At 53.6% G+C, this 17,096-nt stretch overlaps 1 protein-coding gene across 8 annotated transcripts in view; it reads right to left on the bottom strand.

The window, feature by feature from the left end:
* Positions 1–3,675: 3,675 nt before the first annotated feature.
* Positions 3,676–17,096, bottom strand: part of NFYC (nuclear transcription factor Y subunit gamma) — a 27,411-nt gene continuing 13,990 nt past the window's right edge. For 5 of the 8 annotated variants that reach the window (XM_048925497.1, XM_048925499.1, XM_048925500.1 and 2 more), the window contains exons 3-10: positions 16,684–16,755; positions 15,100–15,213; positions 13,202–13,297; positions 9,942–10,115; positions 9,051–9,188; positions 5,708–5,815; positions 4,956–5,015; positions 3,676–4,516 (exon numbers count right to left, since the gene is read on the bottom strand). In XM_048925497.1, the coding sequence (XP_048781454.1) occupies positions 4,397–4,516; positions 4,956–5,015; positions 5,708–5,815; positions 9,051–9,188; positions 9,942–10,115; positions 13,202–13,297; positions 15,100–15,213; positions 16,684–16,755 (882 nt within the window). In that variant the 3' untranslated portion in view covers positions 3,676–4,396. The remainder of the gene's footprint in view (positions 4,517–4,955; positions 5,016–5,707; positions 5,816–9,050; positions 9,189–9,941; positions 10,116–13,201; positions 13,298–15,099; positions 15,214–16,683; positions 16,756–17,096) is intronic. The other 3 variants (XM_048925495.1, XM_048925501.1, XM_048925502.1) reach the window with 3 other exon arrangements.

The following is a 17,096-nucleotide window of genomic DNA, read 5'->3' as shown; positions in this document are numbered from 1 at the left end:
CCGCCGCCTCCCGCCGCATGGCCCCGCGCTGCGGAGCGCTCGGCTCGACCCGTCCGTCCCGTCCCGTCCGTCCCGCCCTCCCGCGGCCGCTGCCCGCCGCCACCTGCCTTTAGCCGCCCCTGCGGGCCCTCCCCCGCCGCTCCCCTCGGCCCGCCCCGCAGCACCTGGCCCCCGCCCCCGGCACCGCCGCGATGGGCGCCCGCGGGGGGCGCGGCTCCGACCGGGGCGGAGGGGAGGGGGATCCCCGCGGGGTGACGCTGCTCCGAGGGCCCCTGCTGACCCCGCGTCGGGCGGGGAGCGCGCGGTCCCGGGGGTGGGGAGCGTCCCGGAGCGGCCGTCCCACGCTGCAGAGCGTCGCGGGCGGTGGGGCGGCGAGCATCCCGGCAGCGAGCATCTCGAACTGCGGGTGCGGAGCGTCCTGCAACGCGCATCCCTGACAACCGAGCGCGGAGCGTCCCGGGAGCAGCCTCCCAAAGCTGCGGGTGCGGAGCATCCCGGTAGCGAGCATCCCGACCCTGCGGTGCCCGACGCCCCTCGGAGCCGCTCTGCACGGAGCGCTTCGGCCACGCGCATCCGGCCCTTCCTGTGCTCCGGATGCGCCTCCACCCCCCGCCCTTCGCTCCCCCGCCGCTCTGCCCCGCTCCCAGCCGGACCCGCGCCCCAGAGGCCGTTTGCCCCCGCCCCACAGCGCGCCCTGAGCTCCCGCAGAGCAGAGCGGTTACGGCGCGGGGCGGTGAATTATTTAACGTGGTTGGAGATCCTGGCACCGGCGTGTGCCCGTGTGAGCACTGCGGTATTTGGGAGGTGTAGGGAAGCGCACACACGATAAATAGACACTTATGTTGATTTGGGCACGGGGGGAAACGGTCCCGTCCAACATTTCCCACCCCCCAGGAGCCGCCCTGCCAACACAAACCCCAGCGCAGCAATGAGAGCTGTGTCCGCAGAGGCTGAAGTCGTGCAAACCCAAACCAGCTCCCTCCGCAGCCCTGCACCCCCCCGGTGCTCCCCAATAGGACCCTGCACCCCTCAGTGCTGTGGAGCTCCCTGACCTTCACTGCTGCCTCGGTGCAGCGCCGGGCTGCGCTCTGCAGGGTTGGGTTTCACCTGGGACGGATCGAAGCCTCGGGGCTGCGCAGGGGCAGAGCTAAGGTGACCCCAAAGGACTCAGACGGGGCCTGGGGTCCCTTGAAGGAGGGCTCTGGGGAGGGGGAACCGTTGCATTTATTCACAGGAGGTGGGAATCGCTTCACGCTGCTGCTCTGTGGCTGCATGGGCTGGGGAAGCATCGGGAGAGCTGAGTTTGGAAGCAAAGAAGAACCACTGATTTATTTTTTAACCACAGACGTCACTCCTCCAACTTGTTTGTTGGGCGCTGCGAGCTGCTCATAAATTAGAGGGACGGAGCCGAGCCGCGGCCCAGCGCTGCCCTCCCTGAGGCTTCCATCGCGAGAGTTTCGCTTCTGCCGATCGCACCCAGGCCGCCCCAGCGCTGCAATCCTCCACTGCTGCACAGCACTGCAGGTGCAGCTGCGCCCGAGGGCCGAGCTGCACGCACACGCGGGGCATCTCTGCCACTGCTGGAGCTGCGGGCGGCCAGCTGCCATCAACGGGCACGGCCCCAGAAATGGGGCTGGGGAAGCCGGCAGGCGGCTGCGAGCAGCGCCTCCTCCAGTCTGGCCTTAAAGAGCATTTTGGATGCTGGGCAATGAGAGCGGGGAGGCCTGCGTGCCTGGAGCCTGCTGCCCTCTTGGGATTGCAGCTCAAATTCCTGGCACGGATGGGAGGCCGGGATTTGCATCTACAGGATTTCCAGTAAGTTTTGCAGCCCTGGTATGCAGCTGCAGAGCTGCTGGTTTGGGGGGGAAGGGGGTGGGATGGGGGCACTGCAGGATGGGGGCTGCGATGGGGAGGAGCAAAGCCCCGGCTCGGTGCCCTGGATGGAGGTGCTGGGAGGTCCTGGGGCTGCTGTGGTGGAGAGGAGGATGCGAGCAGCCCCACGGTGTGAGGGATGCTGTGCTGGGAGCTGCAGGAGCCGTGCAGCACCTGCATCTGCGTGAGGCTTGGGCTCAGCCCAGGGCAGCAGCCAGCCTGGAGCTGCTGAGCTCCAGCACATGGGAGGCTGAAGGCAGACCCTGAGCTGCTGTGCCTGCGTGGTCTCTGGTTCTGCCCAGCGCAGCCTCAGCGCCGTGTGCTGCAGCACGAGGTCCTGCAGAGCCCCTGGGCGAGGATCCCCAGAGCTTGTGGTGCTTGGAAGGGAAGAGCTGAGCACGAGCTCCTCAGAAAGGCCTCAGCCACATCAGCTGTGCTCCCATGGACCCCATTTCCCACCGTGGTGGCTGATCCCTGTTGGGACAGAGTCACTGAGCACTTCTTCATCGTGCCTGGAGCCCCTGGCAGCACTGTGACCTTCATGGCTGTGTTTTCCTCCGGCAGGGCAGCCTGAGATGTGCACCCCGGGGCACAGCAGCTGTCAGCAGCACAGTGCAACTTTCCCCAGCATCAGCTGCCCGTTGTCACCCACACAGCGGCTGTGCTGAGCTCATCCCAACCAGGAGGCACAGAAACTGCTCCTGGGGGGGAGGCACTGAGCGGGGCAGACAGAGATGCTGCACTGTGCTCAGACCCAAAGCTGAGGCTGCCGGCTGCATTGTGCTGTGTGTGCCGCCCAGCAGCGTGCCCAGGCTCTGCCCCGCCAGCTCCAGGTTAGAAAGCAGCCACTGAAATGGGTCCCAAACCATTTCTCCTATGAGTGGGGACCAAAGGGATCGGAGCAGCACACGCAGCCTTATATGGGAGATCTGGCTCTTATTAACGCCTGGGGTTTACAGTACCTGTGACAGCCCAACGATTTCAGCTATCTTCATAACAGCGCTGCTGCTGGAGGCAGTGAGGGCACTGCTCTGGGATGCCTTATCTCCATTATGAGCTGTGTCAACACTGCCAGCTCCAGTGCTACCTGCGCAGAGCGGAGCTCCGATTTCAGGCAGCCCTGGGGACGATGCCGCGTGGGGAGCATCCTCAGCATCCTCAGCATCCTCAGCATCCTCAGCATCCCCCGTTGGGGCTCCCACAGAAACCACTCTCCCTTCAGCCGCACCACCTCACCCCCACTTCCTGCCTTTCCAGAAGGACACGAGGGATCCTTTCCTCCTTTTTTCCCCCCATTCACATTTAAACTCTTTCCAGCAAACGCATCACACGCCGCTGCTTTGGGGGAAAGAGTTTTCCTTCGGCAGAGCCCGGCGCGCAGCTCCAGCCCCACGAGCCGGGGGTCTCGCAGCGCGCAGCTCAACCGCAGCCGCCCGCGGGCGCCCCCTGGCGGCCGCGCTCCCCGCACTGAGCGCGCACCCCGCACCGCTCCGCTCCACTCGGGCGCTGCGCTTCTCCCCCCATTCCCGCAGCGGTTTCCCGGCTCTCACGCCGCCGAAGCACGGCCAGCTCAGCTCTTCCATCAGCAGCAAAGCCGAGCTGCCGGCGCTGCCGCTGCCCTCGCGCTCTGCCAACAGCGCGGAGCCCCTCCAGGCCGCCCGACACAACGATGAGGAGCTGCAAAACCTCACCGAGCTCCGGCCACGAGCTCCGCCCGGCCGTGCTGCCACCAGCATCGCTGCAGCGCCGCGCTCCTCGCTGCTTCTCACCGCCAGGCTCTGCTTCTCAACGACAGGGCACGCGTTATCTTACAAAGGGAATTTATTTTGTTTGAGGAAGCTTATATTACATGCATCGACCGAAGCCAGAACAACAGTGAACGGGGGTTGGGGTTCATCCGGACGCCATTAGCATCTCTGGAATAAACCAGGTCAAATTCAAGAATCATTTTGTCTTTAGAAAACACAGTCATAATACAAGGAATGTTTTTGTTTTCACTTTAATTACTCTGCCCCCACTCCCTGCCCCCTAGCTGCATATATTCAATGCTCCGGCTTACCAAAAAAGGAGGCAGGAGAGGCAACCCAACACACAGACACGCTCCCCCCTCCCACCCGTAACAGACCACTGAGATGGCAGCACTGAACCTAGCTCTATTCGGGGGGAAACACAAACGGAGCACCAGGCAGGAAGCTCCTGCAGCAACCCTTGAATCATTTCCCCAGGTCAGAGCCTTTCACCGCTGCTCAATGAGATGCTCCGAATTCCATCGGCTCCCTTCAGTTTCGCGGGCTTTGAAGGAGCAGCTGAACGCACTGAAATATGGACTTCCAAAAATAAAAATCTTGCATTCTTGTGTCTGCTGGATATGCTCTCATACCCACCAGACGAAGGCGTATGGTGCACCAGAGACCGCAGCCTGCTGGAGGCTCGCTGTCAAGTACGGAGACGCAGAAGCAACGCATTCCTCAGACCAGGCCGGGTGAAGCTGGCACGTGTTTGCTTCCCCACACAGGGCTGCCGCTCAGTCCCCCGCCACCTGCGTGGCCTGGCCATCCGAGCTCTGGTTGGTGGACTGGATGAACATGGGCTGCGCGATGTCCTGGCCTGCAGGCATGGTCACTTGCTGGATCTGGTAGAGCTGCTGGCAGACAGAAGGAGGGGAAGGGAGGTCAGCTCTCACGCAGCGCCGCTGTGGGCACGAAGCCTGAGCAGCTCTCAGGCCTGTGTGAAATCTGTCCCCGGCACCAGGCCGTGAATCGGACATTTATCACTGCATCGTACATCATTCTGGCCATTCCTGATGCTCAGACTGAGCTCGTGCTGCTCACACAACAGCCAGGCTAAACGTTCAGACCTGTATTTGAAAGCTGGTCAGGACTAAAATGGGCTGCGTTAATCTGGAGCAAACAGAGCGCTGAGGAATCCACCTGCATCAGGAGTGGCCAGGATCCATTATTCTGCCTCTGCTTCAGGTTTGGCTGCGGTAGCAGCGCTTTACCTGAAGAGCTGATATCCAGAACAAACCCAAACAGTCCTTCCAGCTTGAAGGCATGCGGCACCAACACGGCCCGAGCTCTTACCTGCCCGTCTGTGAACTGGCTGAACTGCTGCTGCCCCTGCTGGACTTCTGTCTGCGTTATCTGCGAGGACGAGAGAAGGGCAGTCAGGGACGGAGCTCTGGGGAGGCTCAGAACCCACAGACAACATCCTGCCTCAGCCCTTCAGAGCTTTTCCACTCTTGCAAGCTTCACTGCCCCGCCGTGAGGGGGGGGGAGACATTGCAGGGCAGCAGCCTGTGCTCACGTTGGTCCTGACTGCAGTCAGGAACAAAGGACAGGGACTGAGTGCTCACAAAGCACGTCTGGCTTTCACAAGGAGAACCTTGCGGCCTCCAGGATGTCAGGGAAGCAGCAGCCCTCCTGTCCTCTGAAGGCAGAGCAGAATCCCTTAATGAGCAGCCCCAGAGATCACGAGCCAACCTGGCGGCTGCAGGGCTGGCCTTGATGTGTCACTGCTGCAGAGCTTTGAGAGCTGCTGCTCCTCCCTCACCCAACCAGAAGTAAAGAAAAGGCTGATAAACCTGCAGCCAGCTCAGAAGCAGCAAGGGCTTTATGCAGCAAGACACACACACACAGCATGCAGCTTTCACACACAGGTAAAGGAAACATCCGCTGCGCTCCTCGCTTTGTTATTCTGATGAAGGTAAACAGGAAGAAAAGAAACTCAGGATCCCTGGCCCAAGAGTTGGTAAATTCCACCAGAGTTTGCAGTTTCAGGAGTTAGGGAACAACACCATAACAGCAAAGGCCAGCCCTGCTGTCGGAGCGCATACCTGCTGGGCATTGGTTGCAAGCGTCTGGATCTGCCCCTGGACTACCTGGGTGCCTGACACAGGCTGGGCTAAGCGGATATACTGCAGCTGGCCAGCATTCAACTGAACCTGGAGACAAGCGGAGGGGGCAGGGAAAGAAAATTAAACAGGTAACTGTGTAACCTGAAACACACCAACTTGCCTTCTCGTTTCCACAACAGAAGCCAGGTAACAGATGAGACTGGGGAGCTCCAGCCGAGCAGCGGTGGGGGAGAGGAATTAGCACAGGGCAAGAGCCAAGGCCCCAGAACTCCTCCAGGCTCTGCAAGGAGAACCTGAAGAAGCACAGCGCTTCCTTCTCCAGGACAAAAGGCCAGTTAGTAGCTAAAGCATGTTGAGTGCTACGTCTCGGAGCACTGTAACACTTGTTTTCCCTCTCAGTCACCAGAATGCAGCGACTGCTCAGCCTTTCATCTCACACACAGAGGCTCCTCTGAGCTAGCTGCACATCATGACACCCCTACTATGTGCTGCCAAAAACACAAGGGAAACACAGGACATTTTCAAATCATTGAAGGCAGCAGAGATGACAGAAGTATACCACAATATCTGCAGCCCTGAAGTGCAACTCTTCTTTACCTGGCTCGTGTCAGTTCTGTGTCACATTCCAATGCAAGTTCATTTATTTCCTACAGCCTGGATCTTGGATGCCTGAGGGGTCTGAGCAGAGCCATCTTAGTGCCCTCAGCTCTCAGTCTGTGGCAGAGGCAGCTGGTGGGACACACCGAGAGGTGATGGAAAGGTCCCCACGTGTCTGACTGCCATTGAGTTCCTGGTGCTGCGCTGTTGAACTTCAGAACATTTTGGTTCACAGCCTTACGGTGCCTTGCATCCAAAACACTTTGAGGTGCTTTTTGTTTTTAAGGAGGGGCAAGGAAGGCGTGCAGAGCACCTGAGCACCGCTCAGGGACCAGGAGCTGCTGGCACACAGCCCTGCTGCCTCCCGCTGCTGAACCCAGCTGCACCAATGTTATTTCATGAGCAAATGGACCCCACGCAAGCACACATCTCAGCAAAGACTCCATTTCTGCACTGAGCTCTGCCTGCTGAGCAAGTTCTCCACACTGCAGCTTCCTGCTTCCATCTCAACCACGCTCCCAGCAGCGATGGAAGCAATTCACACACAGCGCCTCCAGAAATGAGGGCAACCTCCAAAGATTCGCCCCGTGAGGTCAAGGTGAAGGCGTGGATGAAATTGAACACAGAATTCACGTGGGCAAACAAACGGCTGCTCTGTGATGGATGCATTTCCTGCCTTCCTTCCAGCTCTACTCTGCTTGTTTGAGGCCGTTCTCCCACCACTCCTATGCTAGCAGATGCTACCAGCTCTGTGTTTCAGCCTTCTGTGTTTGTGTTAAGGAAGATTTGGAGCTGAACGCTACCAGAGAGCGGAGTGGAAAGAGCTGCCAGAAGGTAACACTGACTGCACCAAGATAGGAAGGAGATTTAGGGGAGAAAGGATAAAAGAGGAGCAGAAAGAGAGCAGAACAGAGAGCAGCAGTGAGCAGAGCAAGGACTGTAACTGTGGGTGCACACAGCGTGCTCCCAGGCACTCTGCTCTCATGCTGGCTGTGTGGCTCCTGCTCTGCTGCATTTCATTTGCTGGAAGCAAAGGGAAAGGTGTTTCCTCCAGCACAGGCTGTGGTTCTTCAACATGCTGCAATTAAGAGGAATCACATTAATTACTGTCAAGGCAGCACTTCTCCTAGGTACTGGAGTGATGACTGTATTTCACTGTAACACCCCTCCTGAGGTACTCTGCTTTATCGCCTTACGCTCACGAGGAACCCAAGCATCCCCAGCACAACAGATGCCCACTCAGGCAGCTCCATCCCAACTGCAACCCCAGCAGTGCCTGAGGATGGCCACGAGCCCCACTGCTGCCAGGCAAGATGAGGTGGAAGAATTCTCCTGGCCAAAAGCAGGTGTTAATTAAAAAGCCTCCAGTGGCTCGTTCATAAAGCACGCCATCAATTAAAACAGCATCACCTGGGTGGAGAATGGCATTTCCTGCAGAATGCTTCAGCCCCTTCCAAAGCTGCTTTATAAAGAATTCTTTCCCCCCTGCAAATCTCCAGGTCCCTTTCCTACAGGGACTTACAGCTTGCACTGGGGACGACTGCAAAACAAGCCTGAACTTCTTTTATTGCTGCTCTGTTACGCCAGATTCACCCAGGCAGGGGTAGAGATCTCTATCCAAAATGCTTTTAAGAAGCGTCCAAGAGAGACTTCCATAAAGAAAAGGAGGACAAAAATGCAAGAGAAAGGCAGTGAAGAACGTGGAGAAGGAAAAAGGCTGCTGGTGGTAAAGCAGCACGTTTGGCAAGCAGTCTTGTCCCTCCTGATCAACACCTGGTGTAGGAATCAGCTGAGGATTGCAGAGATGAGAAGAGGGAAGTGAACTGGGAGAATGTGGCAGCACGCAGAGCCTTCGCTTTCCTCGAGATGCTCTGTCAAAGCACAAACATCTGCCAAAGGGACGCTGAGCAAACCTCAGCCTGGGTGAGATCAGCTCTGTGCAGCTGGTCAGCCTCGTAACAGCAAGAGGAATCACAGACAAAGCGAAGCGCTCGTCTCGGTCACCTGTCTGACCCCTGTGCTGCTGGTTGAGTGCGTGGAACTGGAAGGATTTTATCGACTTTTATTGTAAGGCGTGTGAAATTTTTCAGGTGGGAACCAAAAGGCTCAGCTTTGTTGGCATTCCAAGCTACAAAGAGGGGGAAAATGACACTTTGGGAGCCACGTGTTTACCCAGGACACATGCCAGAATTCACGGCTCGCTGTGCACTCAAAATCCCATTCTTAGGGCACAGCAGCCTTACGTTAACGTGAAAGTGAGAAGAAATCTCCTGGTAGCACAAAGCCATTCCTGCCATCAGCTCAGACTACGCTGTAGAAATGCTTTTTTGTGACGTAGGAGTTGGTTAATGACTCACAGGCAGCACTTTTCCCACTCGGTCCGACAGGCCGTGGCTCCGGGTTGCAGAGGCAGAACCGAGTAAAGGCAACACAAGTTAATTAGGTTTTATTGCAAGCACACTGTCGTGGAGAACTAATTTATGCAGGAAGTGCTTTCTGTCCTGCCTCCTATTAACGCTATTCCACCCATGGGTAGCAGTGGCGCTGGCACTGCACAGCCTGAGTTTATTTCCCCCTTCATGTCACACCCGGCTCCTTTTCTCTCCCAGCGCAGGAAACGCGCGCAGCCCAAACCTCCTTGCACAGCTCTGAAGGCACACAAACACACACAGCCCCACGCTGAAGCAGCTGCATTCACCTCACTCCCAGCCCCACGACGGCTTACCGGGATCTGCTGGATCTCCCCCGTGTTGGTGATGATCTGCTGCATGACCTGCATGGTCTGCCCCGTCCCGCTCTGCGCCTGCTGGCTCTGTCCTTGCGGCTGGGCCTGCACAATCTGCACCTGCTGGCCTTCTCCCACCTGCATTGGCACAGGGCTGCGTTCAGAACAGGGCTGAGGCCGCAGGGCTGCTGCTGAGCCCCGCTGCTCCTCACTGATGCTTCAGTCACCGCAGCAAGACCCGCGTGATCCTGGCTTTAGGGCGTCCTGCACACCCTGTAACAACACTACGAAGAGGGAGTCCTGTGTTCTGGTTTTGCAGATAGCCACTCTTTGGCACAGGTACTCATGAGACAAGCCAAATATGTTCAAGAAAATGCATGCATTTCAAATTGAGATCTCAGAGCTCTGAAGATGGCAGTGGTGTCGTGGTTGGCACTGGGCAAGGGCAGCCTCCTGCCAGAGCAGTGCTCATCCAGACAAACAAAGGGTGCCGTGCTAACCTCACCGTGGCATTCAATATGCTATTAAGAAAGGCAGGGAGAGGAAGGGAAAAAACCATCAAAACTACAGTGTAACAATAACACTGCTGACTGCAGAGCTCAAAAATCATTACAGCTTCACTTGCATGTGGAAAAGACAGAATGTGTCCTATGGCTGTTGTGACTCACTCTGGGCTAACAGTGCACTGCACTCCCACAAAACAACATAACCTACAGCACGGAGATTCAAAGGATATTTCTGCTTTGCTCACTGGGTCAACACAATTCAGCTCCTTACGTTGCAAAGGAAAACCCATTTCTGTGGCACTGCTGGCAGCAGGGAGAACAGGACACTGCAGTGAGCCAAGGGTCCCCAGCACACAGCACAGCCCCGAGCTCTGCCCACACTCACCTGCCCCTGCTGAGGCTGTGCAATGATGATCTGCCCTGGCTGGATGGTGGTTGTAGATGTCGTGGTCTGCTGTCCTTGCTGCTGCCCCTGGACCTGCACTGCAGCAGGCTGCTGAGCAAGGGTGAAATAATACTGCACGGGTTCAGCCGGGGTCACAGCCTGACGGACCTCTTCCTGCAGCACAGCACAGAGTGGGTAAATGAGGAGGGAACCCCCAGCTGCCCAGCCCAGCCACCGCTGAGCACCCCCACAAGCACCAAGGTGCCTCCAGTGCCTCCCTTCTAACAGCTTAACTCAAGTGACTCAAAAATGATCACTCAAATGAGGTTTCCTCATTTATGAAGCTGGAAGGAAATCAAAACCATTTCCAGTATCCCACACATAATAATGGAGTCACCAATTTCATCATGAGAAGCAAACGTATAAAATGACCACAGCTGAAATCCACACAGCTCCTCATCAGCAAATTCCATCATCATTATCTTAGCACAGAATGAATTGCAGTGCACAAGGAAGACCTGCAGAGCCTCATCTGCCAGCAAAGCCTTCTCCTTAGCCCATGTGCCCAACACAGATGTTAGCCCAGCTCTGATGTCAAACCCCTGGGAACAGAAGCCATGCACTCGATGCACACTGCAGGGCCTTGGTCTCCTTATTGAAATCCAGCTTTTGCAGAATAACAACAACTTTGTCTCATGTCACGGCCTGACAGCCTGATTCTGCAGGAAGCAGGGATATCTCATGAGTGTAAAGAACAACAGCTTCTGCTCTAGCTTGCTGTCAGGAGCACAGGCTGTTGTACTGCCATCTTGTTTCATCTATGGATGCCTTTGGAAGAGAAAAGCACCTTATAACTCAAGATATTTAATGCAAAGTAGATCTGGGGAGATTATGCTATGTGACAAGCGGTGAACGCTCGAGAATCGCACCTCTTGAGCTCCCAGAGGAGCACTGGACCCTGAGCCCAGCAGAAGACACAGCTCACCAGACGTTCACTCCATGGCAGAAGGCGTAAACAATCCTCTCCCAGCCACCTCGAGTTCACAGCTGAGAGTGTAGGATGTTTACACGTGCTACAGCATGGTAGGGGCCACGTCACACAAGTCTGCTCCATTCCCCTGCATCAGAAGAGGCTGGCTTACCTTCAGTGCATCCAGCTGGGCAGAAAAAGAACTTCCATTAAACAAAACTAGTGTACGTTGCCCAGATGGGCATCAGGCGTGGGTAGGAGAGCCCCTTCCCTTCAGTGCTCAGCTCTCAGAGGGACTCTGAGCCACTCACCAGGTTTCTAACAGCATACCAGGAAATGACACCCCAAAGGTTACGCTGCTGGCAGCTGGCTGTAATGAAGAAGTGACTGAGCCTGGCTCCCAGCAGCACCCCGCAGTACCACGGCCACTTACAGCACCTCCTTCACACAGCAGCACACAATTAATTCCTGCTCGCTTCATCAAATCCTCTACAGGAGGGATTCATAATAAATGTAAGTATGTATTCAACAGGACAATTCTCCAACGAGTCATAAAACTGCAAGCACTGAAGAGCCATGGCTGTTTCTGTAAAGCCCAGTCCTTAGGTACCCTATTTCTATAGAGCTCCAACCCTGCTGCTCGCTGAACCCTCAATTAAGGACATCAGCATCTATTCCAGGTTCAAATTTTCCTTGCTACACACAAAAATGACTTTAAATACAAATCTGCATGAAGTAAGCTCTACCCCATCGTTGGGCATCTTGTATTTCCAAGCCGTAGCTTCAGTTACCAGAGCAACATAACAGTCATGGTTCCCTCCTCAGCTCTTCCTCGTAAGCAGCACCAAGTTGTCAAACAGTCCTGCCCGTGCTAAAGCACAGATTGCACCCCCAGCCAAAAAGGGCAGCCTGTCAGCCTATGGGCAGCTATTCTTCAGCACTGTGGAAGAAGAGAAATATTTTCCACTGAAAAGTCCCAACCTACGCTGGATTTCTGCATCAGACTTCTCCCCTTAGCAGCATTTCTCATGATTCAGCTGTGTTCAGAGTGAATCTTTTGGCATCTCTGTATCAAACCAGATACAGGCAAGCTCCCACTGCAGCCACTTCAGTAGAACCGTGAGGACATAGCGGGGTCTGCTGGGATAGGAGCAAGGGAAATGGTTTCTCATTAAAAAAGGAGAGATGTAGATTGGATGCAAGGAAGTCTTTTGTACAGCAAGGCTGGTGAGGAGTGGCACTGGTCACTAGAGGAGTGTGGTGCTGTGCTCCTGGAGAGTGCCAAGGCTGGGCTGGGGGGCTGTGAGCACTGATGGAGCTGCGAGGGTCCCTGTCTGCAGGCAGCTGGAGCAGCTGGCCTTTAAAGGTCCCTTCCAACCCAAACAATTCTGTCATTTCCAGATGGAAAGTGAAACAGCAGCTTTCAAACTCCAGGTCTACCATGGGAGCAGCATCTCTGTTCACAGCAGGTACTTCTTGTATGTTTGACTTATAATGGAATACGAGAAACACATCAAAGCAGAGCTTCCAAGTAAAGCACTTGCCAGGAAGCTGTGTTACAGTTCTCCAGTCTTTCCAGCAGCACTCGAAGAAGACATGTTAAAGTCTTGAACCTTTCAAAGACCTCCAAAGGCATCTGAAAAGCAGCTGAGGGAAGCAGGCAGACACAGCCCAGCCGAGTGCAGGATCTGCCTCTGTGCACGTGAAGCAACGGCGAGCCATGGGGCGACTGAGCTGCAGCCCCACTGCGCTGCACTTTGGGCACCGTCTGGCACACGAGGGCAACAAGAGCTCCTGGAGCAACGTCTGCTGGCTTCCACGGGGCAGCAGCACCCAGGTGACTGCAGCAGCCTGCAGCTGTAAACATCCGACTGAAAGCTCCCGCTGACACCTCACAGCTTCCAGTCAAGGATGTTTACAGCAGCAACGACTGCCCTGAAGGACGCGGGAGGTGGCACTGCTGGGCAAAGCTGCCTGGGTTGCTTCATGGCAGCCAAAGGATGCAGAGTCAGCACAGTTTTGAACATTTTTAATAGTGCTCATGTTTGTTCTCAGAGCTGTTTAGAAATGTTTCTGTTGCTTCGGTAAGTGCCTGAGTCGGGCTTCTGTCATCACCCCTCTATTTGCACCAAAGACAATTGAGAATCTGAACACTATGAAGAAGAAACATGCACAAAGGGGCACAAACGTGTCTAAATCTGAGACTCTGTACTCGTTATCAGCTCCCTAACAATTAGAGTGAAACCACCCCACGGAAAGGACAGCCAACAGGGCAGCTGCTCTGTCTCACCTGACGCTTCGGAGGCTTCAGCTCATCTCTTGGGACGATGTCAATCAGAAAGTCAAACTGATCAAACTTTGTAATTGCCATGGCAATGTCGTTCCTCTACAACAGCAACAAGAAAAAGCACTTTTCAGCTTTAGAAGCGTGTTCTGTCCCGAGACAAACAAAGCAGAGCTTTTTAATCAGGGGTGTTCATTACACTTCAGCTTTTACAGAACCTCCCCTAGGTGGAACCTATGCGTTTGGTGAGAAAAAGACACAGAATTACAGGGTCTTATTTGGGGCAGGGGAATCCTGAGAGATGTAGAGAGAACAAAATGCAGCCTGTAGAAGGGCTAAGAGAAAGCAGCAAGATAAAAACCCAGAGTTAGCAAAGTGGCCAAAGGTATCAGAGAGAGGATGCGCAAGAGCCAGTGAGCTTCTAAGAAACACTGGCAAGGCAAACAGCTTCTCCAAGCTGCTTTCATGCATATAAGGATAAAAAGTTTATCTAGAGAAACTTTTCTTTCTTATCTCCACCAAAAGGAGAAATCCAAACATTAGCATTAGGTCAAAGTGCTGCCGACCTGAACAGGGGCAGCCAGCAGAAGGCACCACTGCAGGGTTTGCTTAAGATCTCCAGCAACCCCACGATTAAAAAGAAGTGAAAAAAGATTGAAAGTCTTAAAAAGAAAAAAATTAAACGCTCTGTGTCAGTTTAACATCCCAGCAAATCACCTTAAAAAGCAGGGCTGACTCAAGAAGCTCTTAAAAGCCTCGTTTTCATTAACGGAAGGTAAATTTGTAAAGCATTTCTATGAACAGGAGCTGGGACAGCACTGCCTGATGCGTGGTGACATTACGACCATCCATCCTCACATTTCAGCCTAGCTGACATTTCCAAACCCTGCGCTGCCTTGGCATTTAATTGCAAACAATGATCATGCAGAAGGCACAAGAGAGACATTTCTGTTCCACGGGCAGCATATATTACATATATTACATATATTACAGCCGGATCTTCACCAGGAAGAAACCTTTGACTGAACAGATGTCTCTCCCATTCCGTTCTCCGTGCTGAGGGCTGGGCTCAATCCAATTTCCTCCCATAACTCAGACCTCTCCACTCTACATTTTTGCCCAAATAGTTGATAAGCAAAGACTGCATTCCTCCAGCTGCACTGCACTGCCCATGCGGAGAGCAGCTGTTCTACGATGGCAGCTGCTGGGGAAGGCAAAGCACTCCTAAATTGAAACCTGGGTCAATTAAAGGTCCTGTACATTAGGATCAGGATCTAAGTGCAACTCTGAAATAACAGCTTGAAAGTTGTTAGCAGGACATGCCTGAGTCGACACTTGCTGCTTACGCAGCACCTTGTCCTTGCTCTGTGCATCAAATACATCCTTCCCACAGTAACTGCATTAAAATCCAGGTTAAGGAACTGGCACTGGCCTCAATTAGTGAGGATTCAGTGGTCAGACACCCAGCCAACAGGACGCCTTTGGGCTGGAATCACACTTGTCTGCCTGCCACTACGGCAATCCCTGCATCAGAGCTCAGGAGGAACCATTTTTGTTCTCATCTCTGGACCCCAACTAACATCTACAAGCCTGCCTTAGGAGAATTACTGCTGAAAAACAAAACAGCCAGAAGTCCAACAGATACAGATATCCTAAGGGATCAGAGCAGGTCACCATTAGCAGACAGCTGCTGCTTTTTTTCTTTCTTTATATGGCTGTTGTTTGTTTTTAAAACCAAGTTAAGCAAAAAGCACTTAGGTAGCACAACCACAGTGGGCAACGTGCTTTGTACCCAGGTTCCTGGTGATAGAAGCCTCTGTTTACAAAGCATGCCTCCTATTATGAAAACAAAAGTTGGAAACAGTTTCTGAAGCTGCTGAAGGCCAGGTAGGAGCTGCTGTTACCTGCAGAGTCCTGCGCTTGTTGTCTTCTGTGTGGATCCAGGCTCGCAACGTCAGTTCTGTTATGAATATCTGAGCTGCCTTGGCGAACAACACAGGGGCCTCAGCACTAATCATCTGTAATTAAATGCACACATTTTTTGAAGTTACTATCAAGACTCCGATGCAGCAAAGTCAAGGTGACTGCGTAATGTTACTCAAATCTGAACGGCTGTGTTGCCTACCAGTGAAGTTTGGGGAATTTCCCCATCAGATCCCCGGTCTGACAGCCCAAATTGCCTCCAGTCAGACGCAGTGCCAAGAGCACTGACCACAGGCAGTTTGCCTTCACAGCCTGCTGCACACACCTGGTCAGGTGCTGCCTCTTCGTGTCGGGTTGTGTTGAGCCAGCAGCTCTGAATTGCTGCAGCAGGCTGTACTCAGCTGTGGGCATCACCCAGCAGCTTCTGCTGGCAGCGCTGGGCACACGCAAGTGATACTGAACGAGAAGCTGAAGAGAGCCTGGCCCTTACTTTATAGTTGTAACACTAAGATAATCTGAAATGAATGCAGAAATTGCAAAGGAGGTTTGGAGACACAGATAAAGACCATGCGCCTCACCAAATTCCTTTCCCTTAAAAAGCATCTCGCTCAAGTTTTGCTCACGTTGAGCAGTTTCGTTATTAGCTGGCTTGGCATTAGTGCTGAATCCCCAGTGCAGGCTTCTTAAATAACACCAGAAGGAATGCCAAAGACTCTTTTCCCTCTTAAATCTCACCTTCCCTTCATTACCACAAAGCTGGCACTCACTCGCTTCAGACATAAATTGGGACCTGAGGGGGTTGGGTTCCTTGTGGCAGCAGCTGACAGAATAGCTCCCTTGGACAGGGAGACAACACACGCCTTTTTCTGACTCTCATTTAACATTTAAAGGCTGTCCTAGGAGAAGGATGGTGTCACATTGAGAATAAGAGTGCAAACCATTCTTTTCTCTCTTCACGTCTGAGGGCCTCTTCCTATTCAAACAAACAGGAGGGCTGGGGCAGCGCAAGACTCAACACGCGCTCCATTCTCCCCCCTTCCTTTTATGCCTCCAACCTTTCACCAGTTGACTTTATCAGATCCAAGTCAAAGATTCAGCTCAAGTATCACTACCAAACCAATGTTACCTACCTAAGTTATTACTTTTCCCCACTTTTCCACAGAGCAGCACAGCACCTTTCAGTGCTGTCACTGCCCACGTGAACCTTCTACAGCTTTGTGAAAGGAAGAGTCAAGAAAAACAAGGAGATGTGAGAAAAGATGGATCAGCACTAGGAAAAAAAAGCCAAGCAGCCAGGAAACACCCAGAGTTATGCAGCAGATTGGTGTTTAACAAAAGAAAGCAGAACTGAAAAAGTCTTCAGCAAAGATCCCAAGTGATCTTGCTTCCCCAGTTCAGTTTAATTACACCAGGCCAGCTAATGGTGCATTCCAGTAATTGTTCTGTAAAGTACCTTAAAAATAATGATAAACAACGACAATAACAAGTAATGAATTGCAAGGAATTACAGCTACAGCATCCACCAAAAGGGTCATAAACACTTCAGACAGAAGCCATGAGGGTACCTTCACATCTTCATCCAGTTTCATTATCTTCTTAATCCGAGCCAGGGGCAGCTCCTGAACCCTGAAGTCTTTCTGCAGAGAGATCCACATTTGAGACAGAGGTAAGAAAATTAAAACAAATTGCTGCTGTTTGAAACTGAACCTGCTAAAACTCGACAGAAACGACTCCTTTTCTTTGAGGTGGGGCAGCTCCTCCTCAGACCTGAGCATCCCCAGCCGCCTTCCTGTACTTCACACAGCACAGCGGTACCTCAGCCCTCTGTCAGACACTTGCATTTACAGTTGCACCTCGAAGTTGAAGTCCTTCTGCAGAACAGAATGTTTCTAAAGTTATAAATAGATGCAGAAATGTGTATTTGAAGCAACTAATTCAATTAGGTGCCTTAGGACGGAGAAAGCAATGGAATTTGCAA

The sequence above is a fragment of the Lagopus muta genome, chromosome 23, assembly GCF_023343835.1.
Source record: "Lagopus muta isolate bLagMut1 chromosome 23, bLagMut1 primary, whole genome shotgun sequence".
Taxonomy (NCBI): domain Eukaryota; kingdom Metazoa; phylum Chordata; class Aves; order Galliformes; family Phasianidae; genus Lagopus; species Lagopus muta.
Note: the sequence above shows the minus strand (reverse complement) of the source record. Positions and strands in the feature narration are given on the sequence as shown.